This window comes from Thamnophis elegans, chromosome 7 (genome assembly GCF_009769535.1).
Source record: "Thamnophis elegans isolate rThaEle1 chromosome 7, rThaEle1.pri, whole genome shotgun sequence".
NCBI classification, from domain to species: Eukaryota; Metazoa; Chordata; class Lepidosauria; order Squamata; family Colubridae; genus Thamnophis; species Thamnophis elegans.
Genome location: NC_045547.1, coordinates 67,435,180 through 67,459,431, shown reverse-complemented (window position 1 = coordinate 67,459,431; position 24,252 = coordinate 67,435,180). Strand labels below are relative to the sequence as shown.

Genomic DNA, 24,252 nt, shown 5'->3' with positions numbered 1-24,252 from the left:
GTAGCTCCAGAGGTGTGTTCCTACCAGTTCGCACCAGTTCGGTAGAACCGGTTCGTCAAATCTACCGAACCGGTTAGAAGAGGTTCCACCAGTGGACCCGAAAAGCACGCCACACCTACAGAAGAGGTTCCAAAAATTTTTGAAACCCACCACTGACACACACACACACACACACACACCACACACACACACACACACTCACACCACACAGAGAGAGAAAGAAGAGAACGAAAGGAAGAAAAGAAAGAAGAAAAGTGAGAGAGAGATTGAGAGATAAAGAAAGAAAGAAGAAAGAAAGAAAGAAAGAAAGGAAGGAAGGAAGGAAGGAAGGAAGGAAGGAAGGAAGGAAGGAAGGAAAAAGGGATAGACACCGTTTCGGTATGGTTCTCCGGAGGGCCCATCTGACTGCCTGTTGTCCTTACTTGTATTTGAACTCTTCGGTGCTTCCACACATGTGCATGGCAAATACAGCACCTGTGTGACGTTCCATCGAGCAGCTGGAGCATTGCGGAAGCTCATGGAGGTGTCACTGGAGGGTAGGATGCATGCACGCACTGCACACATTCATGTGGTAGATGCCGGGGCACTTTGCACCATACCAGTTGCAATGGGATCCAGAACCCAACACTGCATTTTTTTCCTGCTGATTCACCCAGACCCATAGGGGAAAATGCTTTAAAAGTGAACAAAAGTTGGCCACGGCCACCCAGTCACATGACACCCCCTGCCAAGCCTCGCCCACAGAACCAGTGGGGAGAAAATAGATTTCACCGCTGACCCACGGACAGAGTGTGCATTTGGTGAGTGTCCAAGCAAAGTGCTCAGCGTGCACTCAGCAAACCGGTTGTTCCACTGGTTGAATCCCACCATAGGAGGAGAGTAAATACTATGGCCTGCCTTTTGTGCTTGGGATGGAGGAAAGAGAGAAGATGTATGAACAGGAGCAGACTGACTTTGTTTAATGTGCTTCACTTGTTTATGAATGCTCAAGAGAAGCATTGCAACTCCACTGCAAATGAACTGGAGATGGGAAATGGATAAGCTGGAACCAGTTACTGGAACTAGCTGGTGCCTTATTTATTTACAAAAAGACATGAGGGTGATAGCACTCTTCCATTTTTGGTCCCAAGCCATTAAGATTCATTGCTTTCAATTCAGAAGAACTTACCAAAAATAGCCACTAAGAACCTTGTCTTTTTTTTAAATTGGTCTAGTCCCTTTTATTAACTAAGTTTATTGAAACTGCCACTTCTTACGGCACCTAGAATTGAACTCTTGTTCTGTAAATTCCCCTTTTCCCCATCCTTATTTAGTCTTTAATTGTTGTTATATACAAAGAAAGTAAACTCTTGATCTTACAGATCTTACTTTAGTAGATTTTTGGATTTACCAGATGACATTTACTGCCTCCGAAGTGTCTTCACAGTTGGAACTATCCTTGCCTTGGACATTACTGATGGTTTCATTAGCTCCAGAAACTTCCCTATCTCCTGGATCAATGGAGCCACAAGCAGGCTTTCATCTTAGCTCTGTATTATCAGGCTATGATCCACATTCTCCTCCTCAGAAGGACTCACAGCATCTCTTCAGCCTCACATTCCATCCAATCAATGTTATTAGATTATTACCACTCTCTTTGTAGGGCTTATGCTCTCATAGTATCAAAGGGCAAATCTTAGGATTCATTCACCTGTGTGTAATCCAAAATGCATTTTCGCCAGAAGTGCCACTGTACAAGAGAACTACATAGGCTCTGTAATGCACTTAATCTCTTAAAGGGATACATCTCGTGGTTAAATAGAGAAAAGATGCACACATGTGTCATTTTTAAACTCTCCGAGTTTAATATCTAGGGAGCACTTCCTCTACTGAGAAAACGGCAATGTTCCAGATCAGAGTGACAATTAGCAGTATGATTCTTGATTGTAACAAATATTCGGTTGGCAGAGAGGAGAATATTGTCTGCAGTTAATAAGTCCAGTGTATTACTATAACAGGATTGGTTTAGAGATCTCAGTGGTGATTTGTGTTGAAGCTTAATCACATCAAATTACAGACATGATTCAGAAGCAAATTGAATCACTGAGCAATAAGGTGGCAGGCAAGGACAAGGTAGCTGCCACAAAAGAGACTCAGAGGTTACTCAACAGTTTCAGCAATCTGCCAACAAGACAGATGCTTCCATGGACAATCCCCTTCCCTACAGCATCACATAGGCCTACTGTAAATCAAATTATCTTTAAATCTTTCCTCTTCATATAATTCAGTTTCATGATATACTAGAACAGTGTTTCTCAACCTTGGCAACTTGAAGATGTCTGGACTTCAACTCCCAGAATTCCTCAGCCAGCTGTGTTGAGAAACACTGTACTAGAAGTTATCCTAGGGAGGGAGGGAGGAAAGAAAGGGAAGGGAAAGAGGAGGGGGAAGGTAAGGAAGAAATTTCACTATAGTGTGCTCAATTTGAATAATAAATGTTTTATTCATACCTTATAAGCCAGGGTCTGACGTACAGTATATGTAAACAGCAAAAATAGCATTGAAGAAGATATTTAAAAGTTCAGAACATAATCCTGAATGAATGAATTGATAAAAGATAAAAGGGAGTTGGATCCATGGATGTAATTTGTGTCTTAGGCTTTTATTTTCATATAGCAGATTTATCTTAAAAGAATCACCCCCAAAGAACCAGTTTCAATTCCACATGCCTGCCTATTTATTATAAAAGTCAAAGGAAATGGATGGCATACCAAGAACCTTTACCTAGTCTGTCTTTGCCTTTTGAAAGGAAAGGGTTGCTAGGTATTTCAATATTCACCTTCTATTCAGGCAAATGTATAAAGATGTTCTAGCAGGACTCCATATTAATATTTAGAAGTTAAAGGTAAAGGTTCCCCTTGCACATATGTGCTAGTGTTCCACTCTAGGGGGCGGTGTTCATCTCCGTTTCAAAGCCGAAGAGCCAGTGTTGTCTGAAGACATCTCTGTGGTCATGTGGCCAGCATGACTAAATGCTGAAGGCATATGGAACGCTGTTACCTTCCACCAAAGATGGTTCCTATTTTTCTTACTTGTCCCAACTTCTGCCCAACCTAGCAGTTCGAAAGCATGTAAAATGCAAGTAGAAAAATAGGAACCACTTTGGTGGGAAGGTAACAGCATTCCGTGAGCCTTCGGTGTTTAGTCATGCCAGCCACTGAGACATATTTGGACAGCACTGGCTCTTCAGCTTTGAAATGGAGATGAGAACTGCCCCCTATAGTTGGGAACAACTAGCACATATGTGGGAGGGGAAACTTTACCTTTAATGCCATAAATCTCCATAAATGTTACAAATGTTAGAGCCATTTTGTAGTTATCTTAAGAACTTATTGGAAGCTCTGATAATGTTTTTGGGAAACACCAGTGAGCCCAAGCCTTTGACAGTTGTTGGGTAATATAAAATATATATTTATTTTAGAAATGTGTGAGTCCACCAAATTCTATAATAAACAACCCATGTATGCTTTTATAATTATTAATATGATTTTGTGGTTTATGCTTCTATGTTTCAGAATGAACATGTTTTGTAAGCTGTTCAGAAAACAACATTTTTCTACGAACTCTGTGGAGTGAACTCATTAGGGTGCTGCAAATATTTGATGTAGAGATCCAATGCAAAGGTGATGCAATTGACTCTACAAATTGAATTGACTTTTCAAATTGAATAGGAAAGTCAATTTGAATGGTCAGATTGAATTGGATGCCTGCAAATTGATTCGGACAATCTGAATGTTTCTTCACACAGAAGAAAACTGCTTTTTCAGAACTGCTTTGGAAATCTAATTCAGATCCATGTAATTCAAAATTTGATTCAATATCCAAATAGTATCAAATTGGCTTTTCAGATTAATTTAAATCAGTCTGCTGGATCAATTTCCTCAATCATATCTGTGATTTGAATTAGACTAAGTCACACAGGCTACTTCTTATGCTGAAGCCTACTCCCTTTGTCTTGGGAACCAATGTAGTGGAGCGATTAAAGTGTTGAAATGGCCCTGGGGAGACCCAGGTTGTAGCTGCCTCTTAGCTTAGGGTGTTCAATGAGAATCATTTTGAACAATCACTCTCTTTTATCCCAACCTATTTCACAAGTTGTTATGGTGAAAAATGGGAGGAGGAAGAGTTAGTATATAGTATATAGTATATAGTTCAGTTTATTTATGAAACTTATGAAATAAAACTTATGAAGAATGGTAGAAGGAATTGCGTTTGGCTAGTCTAGTGAAAAGAAGGACTATCATAGCAGTTCTCCAATATGTGAAGAGCTGCCAAAACCTACCGTATTTTTCGGAGTATAAAACACACCTTTTTCCCTCCCAAAGGTGGCTGAAAATCTGGGTGCATCTTATATACTGAATACAACATTTTTGCCTCATAAAAACCCGTCCTTGTCACCAAAATGGCCATGCATAGCTTTTAGGAGGCTTTCAGAGTGCTCCTGGGGTATGGGGAGGGCAGAAATGAGCAAAAAATGGGCCCCAGGAGTATAAGCCTCCTAAATACTATGCATGCCCTTTTTTTGACAAAAAAATGGGCCTGTTTTTTTCTCCCCCCCCCCCCAGGAGCACTCTACAAGTCTCCTAAAGGCTATTCATGCCTTTTTTTAAAAAAAAACCTGGTGCGTCTTATTCTCTGAAAAATATGGTATTTTCAAGGCACCAAGAAACAATGGATGGGAACTACTCAAGGAGAGAAGCAACCAAGAACTAAGGAGAAATTTCCTAATGGTGAGAACAATCAACCAGCAGAATGGCTTGCCTTCAGAGGTTGTGGGTGTCCCATCACTGGAGGTACTCAAGAAAAGACTGAACAGCACTTGTCTGAAATGTTTTCCTGCCCAAGAACAGGTCTCCTATTTTAGCAAAAGGTTGGACTAGATGACCTCCAAGGTATCTTTCAACTCTGAAATTCTGTGATCTATGGTCCAACACTGCTTAGTTTTGTGTAACAGAAAAAAAAAGTAGTGACTCACTTTGAGTCTATGAATAAGTTGGAATCATGAAAGTCTGGGGTGGCCCTTGAGATACACAGCGTTAACTCAGAGTTCAAGAGACTGAGTTTTATTATTGTTAACTTCTCCAGTTGTTTGGTTCCAAGCTTCAGATATTTGTGACTTGCAGACATTTCATCCATATATAAATGCAACAGAGCATAACCTGGAACACCAGAACTTTCATGAGGAAATAGAGTCATTTCCCAGTTTTGTTCAATATTTTGTGAAAAATCATTAGGGAAAAATGCTTTTTTTTTTGGTTTGAAAAACAAAAGTTAACTTTTCTTCCTATGGCAAATTAAGAAATTGGTCTTTATTCTATAAGACAGAAAATAAAAATAAAAAGAGAAACTTACAAACACAATGCCTTTAGTTCTTTGCCTAATGAATGTCAAATTGTTAACCTAATGACCTTCCTCTGGTGATTCTTTGTCTCTTGAAAGGTAAGTCTAATTAGACTTGCTGCAAAAGTGTTTGGTGGGGACGGGACTGCGTATGTCCGAAAATCCTTTATTATTTGCTTTGTTTTATAAACAATACTACCTAATAATTCGGAAAAAAAAACCTAAAACAAATGGACTTCCATGTCCAGATTTATTCAATCACACCAGGAAACCTAAGAAAACTTTGAGGCAAATGGCAAGTATGAACAGAATTATTCATGAAGACAAAACTCATTCTTTAGTTCAGGGTGTACAATCAACCTTCTCTATCTGTTGACAAAGATATTTCCTGGATTTCTTGGATCAATGATTGTTTCTATTTGAGAGTGTGATTTAGTTTGTTTCAACCTACTTTAAAAAAATATGTAATTATCTTAATAGTTTTGGTTATTGTTGACATTCTACTGTTTTGTTATTTATATTTCTGCACTTTGCTTGTGTTCAGCGCTGCCTAGACTTATGCAAAGGGATGCAGTTGCTCAGTGGCTAAGATGCTGAGCTTGTCGATCAGAAAGGTCGGCAGTTTGGTGGTTCAAATCCCTAGCACCATGTAACAGAATGAACTCCCGCTACTTGTTCCAGCTTCTGCCAATCTAGCAATTCAAAGCCTGTAAAAGTAGAAAAATAGGAACTACCTTTGGTGGGAAGTAACAGCACTCCATGTGCCTTTGTCATTAGTCATGCTGGCCACATGACCACAGAGACATCTTCGGAGAGCGCTGGCTCTTCGGCTTTGAAATAGAGATGAGTACCGCCCTCTAGAGTCAGGAATGACTAATGCATATGTGCGAGGGGAACCTTTACTTGACCTTAATTTTGTCTGCAAAACATGGTTAAACTTACAGAAGGATAGATAGTTTGGTTTAAAATGGACAAAAGGATAGTAGCCCTTAGTTTGCTATCAAAATTCCTTTTTCACTTAGTGGGTCTAAAGGAGAAGGAAGGATAAACAACAACAACAATGATAAAACTGCTGCTGCTGAATTATATCAGAAGTGAACTTAATCTAATTTCTCCATTGAGGGGGAAGAAAATGCTTTCAAGGTTCATTACCAGGGCAGGGAGCTGAAAATATTCAGTAGGTGGTCCGATTCTCTCCTCTATTTCCTTGGCTACGGTTTGCAGGGACAAAATATTTCTTTCAATCCTTTTCTGTGCATTCATTATGCACTTTGTAATCAGCTTCAAGCTAAGATAAGTTTCAAACTAAACCTTAAAGTGAAAGCCAATTTAGATATTCGGGTAATTCAGTCCAACTAATAACCCAGACCTGCTTTTCAGATCAGCTTATTCAGACTGAATGCTTATGTTTAGGAAGCCAAAAAGATAAAAAAGATAAGTAGGTCAATGTATTTAGGATGGCCCTTTATTTTCTTTAATATCCCTGCTGAACAGGGTGCAGCATGATTACGATTAAATGCAGTTATTCCATTTGGGCCGTAATTGACTGATTGAAGCAATCTGTACTTTGATCCTGTCCACTAAGTAATGGATGATCAGAAGCTACCATGTTAAAACACTGTGTTTCCACACTTGAAACATGAGAAATTGCTTAAAGATTCTTTGTGGTGAAGTGATAAAAACTATGGACTGGATTCAGCAATTTACTGAATTATCAGCATATCTACCAGTCTTTGGACTATGTAGTCCAAACATGAATTTCATTGAATGCCACTTACAGAGCATACATTCCTATTCTTTTAGAGATAATGTTCTGATGGATAATGTTCAATTTTTTCAATCACATGTTCCTTGGGATGGATTTTCCATGCCAAAAGGGAGATCCTTTATACTAGAGAGGGATTTTCTGTTTACCAAATTGTCTGAGAATCCAATTTAAATTTCTCAAAAGACCCTTTTCTAAGAAAACTTCTGCCATTGTGGCGATGGTATACTTTTTGCTACAGTCTTTTCTTAAAGTACTTTTGTTAAAATCTATACCCAAGGAAGTAAATGTAAACTAAAATTTCCAGCTTGACAGCCAGTCACCAGTCCAAATACAAACATAGAAAGTTGAAAAATAGAAGTAGACAGTATCAAACGTAGGTAAAAGTTCCCCTTGAACATATGTGCTAGTCGTTCCCGACTCTAGGGGGTGGTGCTCATCTACGTTTCGAAGCCGAAAAGCCAGTGCTGTCTGAAGACATTGCCATGGTCATGTGGCTGACATGACTAAATGCCAAAATTCCTATTTTTCTACTTGCATTTTTACATGCTTTTGATCTGCTAGGTTGGTGGAACAAGTAATGACAGCTCACTCTTTTATGCAACACTAGGGATTCAAACAGCCAAACTGCTGGCCTTTCTGATTGACAAGCTCAGCGTCTCATCCACTGAGCCACCGTGTCCCTAGGTTTCAAACATAGGTCATGGAATAATTAAAAAATGAATAGCAAGACAGTTCCATTGCATAATCCCAGAAGTATCCCAAAGCTCCTACAACTCAACAGACATCTAAATCAATTAAGATATGTAGACTCCAATTCCCAGAATTCCTCAGACAGCATTTTAAAGTTGCTGAGTTTTGAGAAACACTGATTTAGACACAAAGTAAAATAGCTACAACCAAGTATCAAAATTGTTCTCCGCACCCACTACTGTAAAGATGTAACATGTGTCCAAAATAACGGCTTATATTCTGCATAATCAGGTCTTTGTAGAGACAATTTCACACTTCAGCTGTTTCTCATTAAGGTAAGAAACAAAATTAGAACTTTTCCAATTAATTTTATTTTGGATTGCCATGGTCTCAAGGCAAAGCTTCAGTGTTCCAAGGAACCTTTCTGGTTCTGCCCATGGCTGAAATGAAGGACAACCCAAATTAGGGTTTTTGCCTTTATCCAAGAGAGCACATGTCACCTGAAACAAGAGTGTGAGGTAACAATCTTCAGCTACAGTAATGATGGAGAAGTATTGGTCTTCACTGCTTTTACCACCACGAGGTCTTAAATTGCCTTAGAAACAGTTTAGCCCATATTCGGCTGTGTTCATCCTTTGTTAAGGCTCTCTCTTGAAAAACGGGCCGTTTTTGGGAGGTTTGCAGAGTACAAAAACTTTTTTTTTTTTACTTTTGGAAAGCTCTTTAATGATTGATGAGAATACATTGATCAAGTGCTGTGGCCAGCAGAAACACCTACCTATCTACTGTATTCTCTCCCTCTCTCTATTTTTCTCTCTCTATCCTTCTACCTACCTACCTACTTACCTACCTACCTATCTACCTACCTACCTACCTACCTACCTACAGACACATTCTCCCCCCCTCCCTACTGTATTTCTCTCTCTATTTCTCTCTCTCTCTATCCCTTTATCTATCTACCTACCTAACTACACACACTCTTTCCCTTCCTATCTATCTACTGTATTTCTCTCTCTCTCTTTTTCTATTTCTCTTTCTATCCCCCTACCTACCTACTACCTACCTATCTACACACACACTCTCTCTCTTTCTCTCTCTCTTTCTCTCTCTCCCTTTATCTACCTACCTAACTACTCTCTCTCTCCCTATCTATCTACTGTATTTCTCTCTCTCTCTATTTCTATTTCTCTCTCTATCCCTCTACCTACCTACCTACACATTCTTTCTCCCTACCTACCTACGTATTCTCTCTCTCTCTCTCTCTCTCTCTCCTCTCTCTCTCTCTCTCTCTCTCTCTCTCTCTCCCTTTATCTACCACCCTACCTACTCTCTCTCTCTTTCCCTATCTATCTATTTAAGTTAGCAGAGACTCAGCTTTATCCTAATTTTGGCTTTTCTTCAGATTGTATAATGTTTTTCCTTGTATACTGTATGTCAAAAGTCAACTACCTTGTCATGTTATGAACCTAGCTGATCATTTGGGAAAAAAAGCATTGTTACTTTTAATTTAATGCTCACGAAATGCTCAGATACATCCATGTAGTAAAAAAAAAAAGTTTCTAAAGAGATGGTATGATGGCGTTAAACTACTTACTTAAGCAGAAAATGGCTTGCATGAGTACAAATGAGTGAAAGAAGGCTACAATTGTTTTAAGACTTAGCTTTTCCCTTGCTATTTTTTTTAAATCACTAAACTGATCACCAGATCTACCCAGGCACAGGTAGTCCTTGACTTACAACCAGTGGTGGGTTGCAGGTGGTACGGGCATACCAGATCCTGCCTGGAGCACCGGGTACTGTTTCGGTACAGTGCTCCGGAGGGCCCACCTGCCTACCTGCACTCCTTATCTGTGCGCTACGCCTTGGCGCTTCCATGCACATGGTGCACACGGTGCCTGCATGATACTCCGCTGAGCAGCTGGAGCATCGTGGAGGCTTGTGGAAGCATCACAGGCAAGTACGACACATGCACGCACTGTGTGCATGACCACGCTCTGAGCACATGAGCATGCACTGCACACGTCCATGTGGGTGATGCCGTGGCTGTTCCAACTGTACCGGGTGGAACGGAATCCGGAACCCACCACTGCTTACAACAGTTCATTTAGTGACTGTTCAAAGTTACAACAGCAGTGAAAAAAGTGACCATTTTTCACAGTTATGATCTTTGTAGCATCTCCATCGTCATGTGATCAAAATTCAAATGCTTGGCCGCTGGTTCATATGTGTGACCATTGCTGTGCCCCAAAAGATCATGGGATCACCTTTTGTGACCTTCTGACAAGCAAAGTCAATGGGGAAGCCAGATTAACTTTACTAACTTATCAACTGCAGTGATTTACTTAACAACTGAGTTAAGAAATAAAATGGGGCAAAATCCACTTAACAAATGTCTCACTTAACAACAGAAATTTCATGCACATAAGTCAAGGACCCCCTGTAGTTTGAGGGTGGGAAAAAACAAAAGGATGACATATCACAAAAATGGTTTCATTTACCTGCCTGATTATGCAGATAGTTTTTTAAACCAGAAGTTGAAACCAGTTTTTCTGGTATTGCTAATAATCAATAGAATCCAGAAATTCTTAAGGTATAGGGTTATTAAGAGTTGCAGGCAGCGGTGGGATGCTGTCAGTTTAACAACTGGGTTGGTGAGTGTCCATGCATGCACGTTTAAAGCACTTGTGCGCAGCACTGAAAAATGGAGCATTTAGAAGATCAGCTGCTTACCTTCTAAGTCAGCAATAGCAAGTAAAACAGCGAGGGGGGAAAACTCAGCTGTGCCACACAATTGAGATGAGCTAGAAAGCAGGAAATAAAGGACAGGATAGGGCAGGAGCAAGTGGGCGGGGCCAACTGATCATCAATGTTGCTGGTTCACCCGAACCAGTCCAAACTGGCTGAATACCACTTCTGGTTGTAGTATTTCAACTGGGGACAGCTGGATTTATCTATAACTGCTCCAGATGAACAATTGTTTAGGGAGTTTAACATGGGTAGGACCTACATTGATCCTGTCCAATGAGCTTCATTTCTCTTCTCAAAAAATATCCACCTACCGATTTGCATGTCACAGAATCACAGTTTGCATTTGGACTCACCCACCCTTGTTATCACTTTCACTACACCTTTCATTTCAATTTTCCCCTTACCCCATTGCTTATCTCCCTTTAACTTCTGCTCCTTATCTCTGGATCTGAAATATGATTAATAAAGCTGCAAGCAGAAGGCAAGGTGAGCAATGAATCCAAATTTATAAATAAAGCCTAATGTTAGATTGAAAAAAACATTGGCAAATATGTAGACGCTCTCTTAATAATTACACGCTGCTGTTCTTTTGTCAATACACTACACACTTTGCCATCTCATGAGGTTTAAGGTTCATGTCTGTAGAGATTGTCATCCAAGTCAAGGTGGTCCCTAAGGAGGCAACTGAACTTTCTTGTTTGTTTGTTTTTCTTTTGAAGACGTTTCACTTCTCATCCAAGAAGCTTCTTTAACTCTGATAGGATTGTGGGGAATTGAAGGATTTACACTCCTTGCAGACAGCTGGTCATCTGCATCCTTTTAGATGGTCTTTGAAGCACTTGGACACTTATCTGTGTTCTCAGAGTCATCCGAGAAGAGCTCCTGGTTCCTTAAGATTCTGCTTCATGCATTCTACTGACCAGAATACTTCTCAAATTCAATCATCTGAATTTTGTGAGCATGGTATAGAAAATAAGCAGCAATCACTATCCATAACTTGATTGTGGTGAGCTCATATATCCTCTTTAACTTGCAATACAATTTGGGACTAACTAAGGACTAACCTTCTTGGGGAAATGTGTTAAAATTCAGAATTTCAAACCCAGTTCAGTCTCCAGCAGAGCAAAGACACCAATTAAGCACCATCCCTCACCAGACAATTCTTTCACTTTGTTGTCGCTAAACCTCAAAGATCTTCCTATCAGAATAAAAAAAAGATTCTTTCAAAATCTAGCAGTAGGGAGCCAAGGAGCTAATCAGCTTTGCCTCGCTACTAGCTGTGACTATCATCTGTGTGAATTAAAATGGAAGCATTTAAAAGAATCTTGCAAGTTAAAGAGGCATAGCCCAAGTGGTGTAAAGAGCAAATTGGGATCACAAAAGAAAAGAGGGTACAAAAATGTCAGGGAAACATTTGTAATTTAAATCTTTCTTTTTCTATTTGTTTGAACTACTGTTTGATTACCCATTCTCCTCCTCCATCTGTCTGATGGGCCATCTTCATAACTTAAAGAGGCTTCAGGGTTCCTTTGACTTTTTAAATAAGTGCCATCAATATCAGTGATGGCATAACTTCAGAGAAATAAAGAATCTAACTTATTTGGAAAAGACTGCATGTTTATTCCAAATGCTGCACAAACGTATGTTGATGGGTTTATTCAGTATTAGAATATAGCAATAGCACTTAGATTTGTATACTGCTTCATAATGCTTTAAAACCCTCTCTAAGCGGTTTACAGAGTCAGCAGATTGCCCCAACAATCTGGGTCCTCATTTTTCCCAACTCGGAAGGATGGAAGGCTGAGTCAACCTTGGGCCTGGTGAGATTCGATCGGCCAAACTTCTGGCAGCCGGTGATCAGCAGAAGTAGCCTGCAGTACTGCACTCTAACCACTGCACCACTGTGGCTCATATATTATCCAATTATTGCCAAAAGACAACCCATCACTTTTCTGACTTCATGAAAATCTAAACCTGAAATAATTCAGACACCATTAAATCACATTACTCCATTTTTGTAATAAAACAAAATAAGATTATTCTTTATGCCTTGTTCAGTATATAAGCATTCAACTAAGAAGCATTAGATTGGAGATGAAAGTTCTGTCAATTTGTAGCAAAGTTGAAATAAAGTTATGAATGATGGATAGATGGCAAGAAAATAACAGAACAACAGGGTGAAACAATGTTGAAGCTTAGTTGAGAGGCAGTTGTTACGCCTAGAGCACAGGTGTCAAACTCGATCAAGTCATGTAATGTATCACAATGTATTGTGACTTTTTTTGCCTTTGCAGAGTCGAGGTGGGTGTGGCCTGTGCATGATGCATCTGGCCCATGGGCCACCAGTTTGACATCCACAACCTAGAGTCACTTCAGTTCTCAGAGTGGCTATCTTATGAAGAACACTCTTGGACCTGCTAAGATTAGATTGGTCCAAGACTTAGGTAATTACCAGAGGATTTAGGATCTAAGGGGTTAGTGATCACATGGAATGTACATGAAAACATCTACAGAAAAGAGGAAAAATCAAAGGGCAAAGTGAAGACAGCCAAGTTCTTGTCCATCATCGGCCATGAAGGCTCACTGGATAACTTTGTACCTATCATTTTAACGATGCCACCTGATTAAGTGTTAGACTAGCAGAAAGGTGATTCTAGTTCACTGCCTTCTCAGTGAAGAACTATAAATTAGCAGCTATTTCTCAAACCCACCTATTTCATGTTCATCATGTTCAATAAGAAACCAGCAAGAACCCAGTACCATCTTTAACGTGTTTTATTATAAGGCATAAGCTTTTGCAGGCTGCAGCTAAGTTCATTGGATGCATGGGATGGCTTATACTAGGATATACTAAGACTGTGATATACCATAGGTGGCACACAGAGCCCTCTTTGTGGGCACATGCACCATCACCAGCTGCTCTTCTGGGTTTCAGTGCATGCACGAATGCCGGTCAGCTGGTCTTCGCGCAAAGATCAGCTGTCCAGCATGCATGTACATAACAGAACCTAGAAGAGCAGCTGTCCACCACCTGCATGTGCACAGGTTAGCTGTTTTCTTCCAGGTTCTGGCGCTTGGGGCATGCACTCAAGTTTTGGCTCTCAGTGCCGAAAAGGTTAACCATCACTGTATTAGGATTTAAGTACATTGAGATAAGTCAGTGGTAGCAGATGTGAGACAGAGTACCTTATCAATTAACAATTGCAATGTTTAAAAAATCCTACCCTGTTTGTTCAGACCTTCTGAGACAACCTGAAACATTTTGATGTCAGTTGTGCTGGAAAAGTTTCTTCATTCCGGAATTTAAAGAATGAACCAATGGGAGGGCATTAGCCAATGGAAGGAAGTGACAATCTGCAGTCTGGACTCAACCTTCCTTGCCTGTTGCTTCCAAAGAGTGTCAGTTTTGAGAGGAGCTATTGAAGTTGACTTGAATCAAGTGACATCAGCATAAGAAGGAACAGCATCCAATGCCTTAGGGTTTGGGTGTAAAGTCATTCAGTTACCTTCCATGACTGAGGAGGAACATAAGTTTACTTGAGGAATGTCCCATCCCACTGGGATTGGCCCACCCTACCTGTGCTGACAGATGAGGGATGCAGCAGGCCTCATCAGCCAAGGAATTTTGGCTGGCAGGAACCAGGAGAAAAGCCTATGCATCATTCTGGCTCTTGGAACATCTTTCTCTAAGAGTGAGGTCAATTCCAACTATCCTGGCCTTCTGAAAGAACTTGAAGACCTGGTTCTGCCAGTTGGCCTTGACTCCAATGGGAGAGTGTCATGTTAGAGATGGTTGATAGATTAATAACAGGTCTCACCACCTCTCTTGCTCCTCCTATTCACTCCCTCCACATCTTTAACTTATAGTTGATAATTTGTATTTTTATAGTACTTTATTCCTTTTTTCTGGCTATATTCATTCATTGAGTAATTTGAGAACTGTTTTTTATGCAGTCTTGGGAGCCTGAGTCCTCTTCTTCACTACCATGGGCTTCTGGCTGCGCAGAATTGCACTGGCCTGATGTAAGGCAGCCATGTGCAGATCCTTGCGGTAATTATTCTTGCAAATAATATAGTGGAGGCTGCTGAGAGTGGCCCGTGCTTTCTTGTTGATGGTGATTTTTTCGTAGGACGTGACTGGTTTTCGCTGGCCTGCACACTTCTTAAAGACTACAGCAATACCTTTTCCATCAGCAATTGGTTCTACTCCTACTGTATCAGACCATTGTAACAGAAGGAGTTACGGGCCTTAAGTTTGTTGGACTCCATGCTGTAAGTTTGCTTGTCCCTTTAAATAGGAAGGATTGTTGTGAACAATCATCCATTGCAGATGAGCAGACATTGTGGAGAATTCACAATGTATCTTATCAATACTGCGATCGGATATAGTACTTTACCCTTTAATATATACATGTTTCTGCTTTTGCTTTATTCTTTGTAACATTGCAAGCTTACCACAGTCACCTTGTGGAGAGATGGGGGACAAACAAATTTAATAAATGAATAAAATATATAAATAAAATAAGCTTAGGTCCTCCCAGTACCAGTCTGGTATCTTCACATCTACACTTCCTGGACACGTAATTAGGCTGAGTTGTAGGTTGATTATAAGAGATCATAAAATACCAATAAAATAAGTTTTGAACTTCAACTTGAAAAAACTCTGCTGTCATTCCATAATATTCTGTTGTGCACCAAATTGTTTCTAATAAAACAGCAGCAATAAATTTAGCAACCCCCAATTAATTCTGAGATTATGAACCTTTCACTCAAATAGCCTAAGAGCTATTTGTTTTGGAGTGGTATTTATACAAGACAATAATTATAGCTGTTTTTTTTTTAGCACAGTCTGCTATAGTTTCACTTTTCCACAATCTTTCAGTGCAGCTCAAACATGTAATCAAAATAGGCTTCGCACTGTGCTCTTCTCCACATGTAGCATTTTTAATCACTACTCTGATCACATTTCTTTTTTTGTTCATGATCCAATAAATTACAGTGAAATTGATGCATTGTATCATTTTAGCAAATACCTCCCATATATCTGAAGAGATTTTAGTTCCAACCAATTTTGTAGGTGACAATTTAGTAAATTTCTAATCCGATACTTCGCACAACCTCAGCAGTCTAAATGTTAGAACTGAGAAACTGCATGCAGGAAAATTTGGTTTTTGATCAAAATCTTGCCTGATTGTCTAAAGGGGGGGCATTAAAACTATTTTAGATTTCCAAAGTCCATCTTGTATTTAAAATGGCAGAGTTGGGATTAGATGTTTCTTATCTGTTAGGCATTTGACTAGATTGATTTTTCAAAGTATATTATTCTTGTTTAAATATCTTTTTTTTGTTTATAATGACATTTTTTTTGTTTGTACAGATTCATGTATATGGGCAGGTAAATATGTGTAAACACCAACTAATTGCATAGATGCATTCTGTGCCATCTGGCTTCCAAATACTCTTCAAGAGTAGCCCCATGCATTACAATAGTCCAGGTATGAGATGATGAAAGATTAAGTGACTGAGTGCAAGGACTCCCCTTCCAGACTCCTACTTCCCTAAGTAGTGTACCCAGTCATTGTGGGACAGTGCACCCTCTAAACTAAATATGTTAATATCTTGGATCCCAAAGTTGATGACCCCAAGGTTACTTGGTCTTATAAGGGTTCAGCCCAGGTGGGTTTCAAAAATTGTTCGAACCTACTCTGTGGGCGTGGCCTCCTTTGTGGGAGTGCCTTGCCACCCATGTGACCGGATGGGAGTGGCTTGCTGCCCGTGTGACCAGATATGAAGATGCCAATGACACTTGTCAGAACTACCTTAAATTTCCTCACACACAGCACTGGCATGCATAAGAATATGATGTAAACTTGTTTTTTTAAAAGGCATCTTTGGTTTGCGTTAAAACAACTTCAACACACACAATGTTCTGGTTGCACCACAAACGCAGTAGTCATCCTTATCTTTCACAGAGGCACTGAGTTTTATAAATATGAGCCTGATAGTGTAGAATAATCATATCCAAGGACCAGTGGTGGGTTTCAAAAATTTTGAAACCTCTTCTGTAGGTGTGGCTTGTTTTCCAGGTCCACTATTGGAACCTCTTCTAACCGGTTTGGTAGATTTGACGAACCGGTTCTACCAAATAGGTGCAAACTGGTAGGAACCCACCTCTGGTTCAGCCTAAGCCCATCCAAACCCCCATGGCCTCCAGGCACTGTAAAAGGGTAGGAAGGCATCATTTGCATCACCAGGGATGGAGGTATAAGGTTGAGTAGCATCGGTTTACCGATGGTACCTCATCCTGTGGTGGCAGCTGATCTTGCACAGAGACTTAAAATAGACTTTAAAAAGGAATGAAGAGTACTGAATCCTGTGGCACAACACAAATGAGGACTGGATCTCTCACTTCCTATCAGCACCAATTGAAACTGAGAAAAGAGTCAAATCAATGCAAGACTGCACAGGACAGCCCCCAACCCTGCAGCCAGCCCAAAAGGATACCATGGTCAATGTAACCAAAGTCCACTGAGGTGGACAAGGAAAGCAATGATGGATACACTACCACTATCGCACTCTCAACATAGATCAGGGGTGTCAAACTCAAGGCCCAGCGGCCAGATCAGGCCCGCGGGGTGCTTTGATCTGGCCCATGGGGCCACCCAGGAAACAGCAAAGGACTGGACTGCGATGCCTCTGGCAGTGAAAACAGGCCGTTTGTGGCTCTCCTGAGCTCTGTTTTTGCTGGCAGAGGGTTGCAGAAGGCTGTCACAGCCAAAACTGGAGCGCAGAAGCCCGTTTTCACTGGCAGAGCACTCAGGCTGCCACAGGCACCCCCAACACGAGCAATGTTGAGCTGGCCACACCCCCTGGCCCCACACACACACAGCCACCTGAGGTCGAACACAACCCTGATGCAACCCTCAATGAAATTGAATTTGATACTCCTGCCATAGATAAATGCTTTCTCCTTTGGACATATATTATTTTCTTAGGTTTTTTTTTTTTTTACTGTTTTACTGTTTTTAATGTTGTATACCGTCCAGATTCTTCATAGTATTGGGTGCAGAGGTGGGTTCCTACCAGTTCTCACCTATTCGGTAGAACCGATTCGTCAAATCTACCGAACTGGTTAGAAGAGGTTCTACCAGTGGACCCGGAAAGCAGGCCACATCTACAGAAGAGGTTCCAAATTTTTTTGAAACCCACCACTGGTCCTTGGATATGATTATTCTACACTATCATGCTCATATTTATAAAACTCAGTGTCTCTGTGAAACGTAAGGATGACTACTGCGTTTGTGGTGCAATCAGAACATTGCGTGTGTTGAAGTTGATTTAACGCAAACCAAAGATGCCTTTTAAAAAACAAGTTTCCATCATATTCTTATGCATGCCAGTGCTGTGTGTGAGGTAATTTAAGGTGGTTCTGACAAGTGTCATTGGCATCTTCATATCCGGTCACATGGGTGGCAAGCCACTCCCATCTGGGTCACATGGGTGGCAAGCTACTCCCCACAAAGGAGGCCACACCCAAGAGTAGGTTTGAACAATTTTTGAAACCCACCACTGATTGGGTGCCATTCTAAATTTGCTGAATACATGACAGTGAAATAAAATAATAATAAATAAAGTAAAATAGAAAATAAAATAGAAAATAAAACATTTTTATTGATGAGTTAATTTAAAGTAGTGCATATCAAATTCCCTGATTCTTTTTTTCCTGCCTATGTTAGGATTGCCAGAATTGATTTGCAGCAATGCAGCAATGAATTGGGATATACCATCTCAGTTTCACCCAGCGTCCTGCCTTCAGTGGCTATAGAATTGTTGTCTTTATGAATTCATGTAACAGTTATCTTGATTTGCACTACTCATGTTAATATTCAGATTCGGAAATTGGTTATGATCAGATTTTTCATTCCTCCGCATGCAGTTCCTAGCATTATCAAAATAAAAAAATGCACATTCTAAAGAAGCTTTCCTATTTAAATATATAGTGAAATGCATATTTAAACGTATAATTTCAAATGGTTTTCTAAAACGATAAGTCCCTTCAGAAATGCTATTGAACTGTGGAAGGAAAGAAGACACAAAAGTAACATGAGCTTTAAAAAAAGGACATATTTTCTCTATCACTATTTTAAAAATAATTTCCCTTTGCAGTATACTTCTACTCTCGCCACCTATTTTATTTTAATTCTAATTCCAATGCCTTTGTGTAAAGGGAAAGTTATTCCTTGTCCTTTTCAAACAGTAAAGCCAGTTACCCTGAGATAAACTACATAATTTTTTTAGGAAGTATAAATAAACTATAACCAGTCAATGAAAGCAAAAACAACCAAGAAAGCATGAGATACACATCAGTGGTGGGTTTCAATTTATTTTACTACCAGTTTGCTCGTGTGCTCATGCGACGCTTCTGCGCAAAGTGTCTGGTCGGGTGGGTGGAGCCTGTTGCCACCCTCACTACCGGTTCACCCGATCCAGGGCAAACTGGCAGAAACCTACCTCTGATACATATCATACACACAAGTAATGAGAATCTATAGCTATTTACAGCTATTCAACCACCCTCTGCCATGATTCTCCCCAACATCTGCTGTTGACATTCTATTGTCCTTAACCCTAAAAGCCCTCAGAAAGGCAGTGAAAATCTGGCATTTTCTTCAGGCATTTGGGTCCAGATGATTTGGAATTCCAACTTGGAAGAATGCAAAACATTTTTGAATATCCAATCACCAATTAATTGTTTATATCAGTTTTAAGTCTGTATTCTTCGTTTTATTTCTGACAATGGCGTTGATTAGTTTATTGTCTGTCACACATTTTCAAACTAGATGGCCACACCAATGATTTCCATCAATCTAATAATATGAAGTGTCCAGGTATTCTCTGTAGATCTGTTCTAATTGCATAACTAAAAAAGCACACAGTTATTTCAAGCCCCGAAGGGGTATTTTTTTTTAAAAGTAGATAAGGAAAAGGAATGTCATAGATTCTCTTTGGAAAAAAACAATACATACAGGTGTCAGAAACTGATATGAAACAATGACTATACTGGATTCTTTTAATGCAGGCACCTGGCAGTAGCAGTTCAGTCAAATTAATAGCAGAATATGATGGTTCACAGCCATGATAATAAAAGGCTGAAATCTCCTGAATCATAACCAGTTATAAAGGCTTGCCTTTCAGAGCCAATGCTGCAAAAAAGCATTGTGCTTTTAGAGTCACGTGAGGGGCCAGCGGGCTTATAAACGAGCATATCATTTTTTTTCCTTGAGAATTCACTTTGTGGTGTTTTTAAGACATGTTTGTAAAAAATAAATGTAGTTTAAAGCAGCCCCTGGGAACGTTTGAAAGAATGGAACTTTTGTGTTTTCCCTTAGTAAATATAAAATACACTACAATCAGGTCTATCCAGCTGGTTGAGACTGAGAAACAAACAAACACATGCATATCTATCATGTTATTCCCTTACAGAATAAGCACATAATGCCAAATGCAGGAAAAGAGGGGAGGGGAGGGGAGGGGAGGGGAGGGGAAGGGAGAGGAGATGGAGAGGAGAGGAGATGAAGAGGAGAGGAGAGGAAGGGAGGGGAAGGGAGATGTGATGAAGAGGAGAGGAGACAAAGAGGAGAGGAGATGAAGAGGAGAGGAGGAGATGAAGAGGAGAGGAGAGGAAGGGAGGGGAAGGGAGAGGAGATGAAGAGGAGAGGAAAGGAAAGGAGACAAAGAGGAGAGGATATGAAGAGGAGAGAAAAGGAGATACCAATTCACCAATTAACTGCACAATACCTTACATTTTGATCATTTCATCCTTTCATTATGTCCATGTATTACTTCAAATGTTGCATCTTGAGTGCGGGTTGTTTCACTACATATATCTCACTGATGGTGGGTGAACAATACAATTACCTGCAAAAAGCTACCTATGGAGGCTCTGAGTTGTCTATTTTTTAAAAGAAAAACCTGGTTGCATGACTCTCATGGATGGTTTAATTGATTTCCCTACAAATTGTAGGTTTCTTGAATTCATCTCCAGATTATCCTTAGGGTGACAGCCAACTTTACATTCTATAATTCTATTTTAGAAAATAGCAAAGCATAGTTAATATAGCAGACGCAGAATCTTGGTTAGCCTTCTAAGTTAAAACCTTGCTATCATTTTTCTTTACTTTTTTTAAATACATAACATCCAGTGGGAATTGACTCACCAAGTTAGGTAAAGACAATTCCACAGAAAACTCTGCATGTTAGCTTGCAAGATGGTGTATTGATTAAAATCCTAGCTTGCAGAGAAAAACAAAGTAAGTTTGAGATAAAAAAAAATATCCTTTGTGCTTGTAGCATCTTGGCCAGCCCTCCATGACTGGTATGGTTGTTATCATTGATAGATCATGCTTTATGAGGCAGAAGTTATTACTAACTTGTTCTAAAGGTAAAGGTGAAGCTTCCCCTTGCAGATATGTGCTACTCATTCCTGACTCTAGGGGGTCATCTCCACTTCAAAGTCAAAGAGCCAGCACTGTCGGATGACATCTCCGTGGTCATGTGGCCAGCATGAGTACGCTATTACCTTCCCAACAAAGGTGGTTCCTATTTTTCTACTTGCATTTTTACGTGCTTTTGAATTGTTAGGTTGGCAGAAGCTGGGACAAGTAACGGGAGCTCACTCTGTTATGTGACACTAGGAATGCAAACCACCAAACTGCTGACCTTTCTGATCGACAAGCTCAGCATCTTAGCCACTGAGTCATCACGTCTACTTGTTTTACTCCTTCTGTATTTTACTTAATAAATAAGTAGAACTTGTTCTACTCCTTCTGTATTTTACTGAAATGATGAAAGCCTTGATTGAATAAAGCCATATTTGGCAACATAGGGTTCCTATGTTATATGTTCCCATAAATGGTTCCTTATAGCGAGGAAAAGTAACAAATAGAAAACAATTTAGAGTAAACCTATGGACAGATCTTCCATGTTTAATTCTGATATCAATTATTTGTTATTAGCTAGTTAGTTAATTAGTTAGTTAGTTGGCAGACCATTGGCATTGACATAGGGGAATTATAATGGGCCTTTGTGTTTGTTTATCTCTAGCTTAGGTTGGGAATTCAAAACTATTTATAGTTAATAACTACATCAGTTATTTAGTTTATAACTAAATGAGAGCACAGGTACATTATAAGATAACATGATAAGAATCCTCATCAATATCTACGGTTCAAGAGAATAATATGTAGAGGCACATAAAATTTAAGAATTGTACAGTGAATGTGGGAAAAGGGTCATCAAACAGATAAGAAAGCAGCCTTGATGACCCAGAACTAAGCTCATCTGCAGAAATTCAATCATCCAACTGTGATGAAAAGCTCTTAATAAAGAAAGGTATTTTCTACACTTATATACTAGTAACATCCTCTCTATCTGTTGATGATTGATCTTGACATCTAGTTTGTTCTTTGATCTGGATTTATTTTCTATGCCTTATTTCAAGCCTACCATTTGAAAATAAATAACGAAGAAATCACATAATTACCTCCCAATTATCTTAACCAGCTAGGTTGAGAAGCAGTAAGACACAATTATTAAGCCCTTCTAGATAACATACTGTGTATAACAATGTCACTTGCCATGGTTTGTAAAGCTCAAATGTTTGGATTGACTTTTTTTCACTATTGATTTCAAATATTCATTTATTAAGAAAGCATAAATAAGTTGCTAGATCCAGCTGAGAAGTGGTATGTTCCGCAGCACTGGTCTCTACAGAGAAGTCGTAACTTTCAAATCTGACTGGGAGTTAATAGAGCTAAGAGCAGTATCAATTCCCTGTGGGTTTTTGTCTCTGTTTGCTGTGGCACAGTCACATCAAATTCTGGCCATTAGCAACAGGGCTTTAACAATGTGGAACAAAGAGGTTCTCTTTTCTCAAGTCCCACATCACAACTGTGAAAATGTGTATTAATGTAGTCCAATGTCAGACAGCTTTTAGAAAAAGCTTCAAGGCATCAACTAACCCCCTATTGGGATAAAACTTTTCCATCAAAGGGCAGAGGGAGAGGAGAATGTTTTCTGTTTTAGGAAAACAAACATATTCTGAGGGCAATGAACTTTAGAAAAGGAGAAGCAGCAATGAAGTGAAAATGGAAGCCACTGATGGGACTAAGAATAAGATCCCTCAAGTAGTTTTGTCTTGGAAGCAAGTTTAGACTTATTCAAGGCCAAAGAACTTAGATTGCTTCAAACCCATTTGTGAGCTCTCAAAACTTTTAAAGAAATGATGGATACCCATGTGACAAGCCAAAGAAAATATGTAATATCTAAGCAGTTTCAATTTGATTATGGAATCTTGATACTGTTGAAGGAATAGAATTGAATAAATACTGTGGGGTAAGATACCCCTAACAACACAGCCTGTTGTGCCTTAAAATGGTTTCTACTGTACTGTTGTAAAATGGCTTCTACTGAACAGTGCAGTGGAGTTGCCATGGTAACGGCTTCACAGTACTCTACAAGGGGGTTCCCTCTGGTAAGGGGGAAAATCCAACATTATAAATTTGGTTTGGACATTCCCCCCCCCTATAAATAAATACCTGGGCAACACCTATTGGCTAGTATATAAAAATAAATGCAGACCAGATCATATTACTTCAGTAATGCAATATCTAACGTTTTGGATATGTAGATTTGTAGGGGATGGGTGGGTTGTTGTGAGAAACAAAGATATGCTTACAAAATTTAAGATTAAATAGGAATTTGAAAAAAACTGGGCGATTGGCGAAAATCTATCCATCTATCCATTTACTAACAAATACGTGTTTATATTGAAAACATTTCTGAGTTCTAATGTAAACATCCAAACTAAATTAATAGACAGATAAATATAGAAATGTAGCTCAGAATAGATTCTGTATACTTCAAAATGGGGGAGGGGGGATTGCTATATTTTCCAGTCAGGGAAATAAGGAAAAATTAGTAATCACTTTCACAGGCTTGTTTGTCTTGCTACAATTGATTTTTTTAAAAGATTCAAATATGAGTAAAATGCTCAGGATGGAAGTGAAAAATGTCTTTAGAATGAAATATATCTATTATCTTCTCCTATTACCAACCTGATTAAAGTGTAAACTGTATGTGTTGTTTTTCTTTACTAAGTTTAAAACACAGAATAAAATTAAATATGCTTCAAATATTTATTTTTTTACACGTAAGGATCAGATTAATTGGATGCTGGTAGTATGATGGGATGTTGGAACAACTTAAAGACTTGCCATGGAATAGTGCTGAGTATCAGAAAACTGAAACCAGTAGCCCAATTTAAAATTAATCTGTAATAAAAACAATCTGGATGTTGGAAGCCAGATCAAGAAACAGATCGAGATCCAAAGATGGATAGGAATTTCCCTCAGAAAACCCAGATGAAACACAATTGAATTGTTATTTTTATTAGGCTGTGGTTGATTTTTTTTTAAGGGAGCAGGGAGGAGAAAGAATTAACCTAAAGAGATCTGGGAAAGAGCATCATCTTATTTTCTATTAGATAGCTGTTGATTTTTATGTGTCTCTTTTCTTGTCTTCCCTTATAGTGCAAGAGGTCAACACATTGAAGAGGGGCAGGGATATTTCCATGGAAGTATAAAAGGGCGAAAATGGTAGCTGCAAGC

The 24,252-nt window shown here is 39.4% G+C and overlaps 1 protein-coding gene across 1 annotated transcript; it reads right to left on the bottom strand.

The window, feature by feature from the left end:
* Nucleotides 1-14,531: 14,531 nt before the first annotated feature.
* On the bottom strand, nucleotides 14,532-14,927 carry LOC116511853 (60S ribosomal protein L28-like). The gene is given in 3 exon segments (XM_032222100.1): nucleotides 14,532-14,803; nucleotides 14,806-14,876; nucleotides 14,878-14,927. Coding segments are annotated over 3 exon segments (393 nt in total).
* Between the last annotated feature and the right edge of the window lie 9,325 nt (nucleotides 14,928-24,252).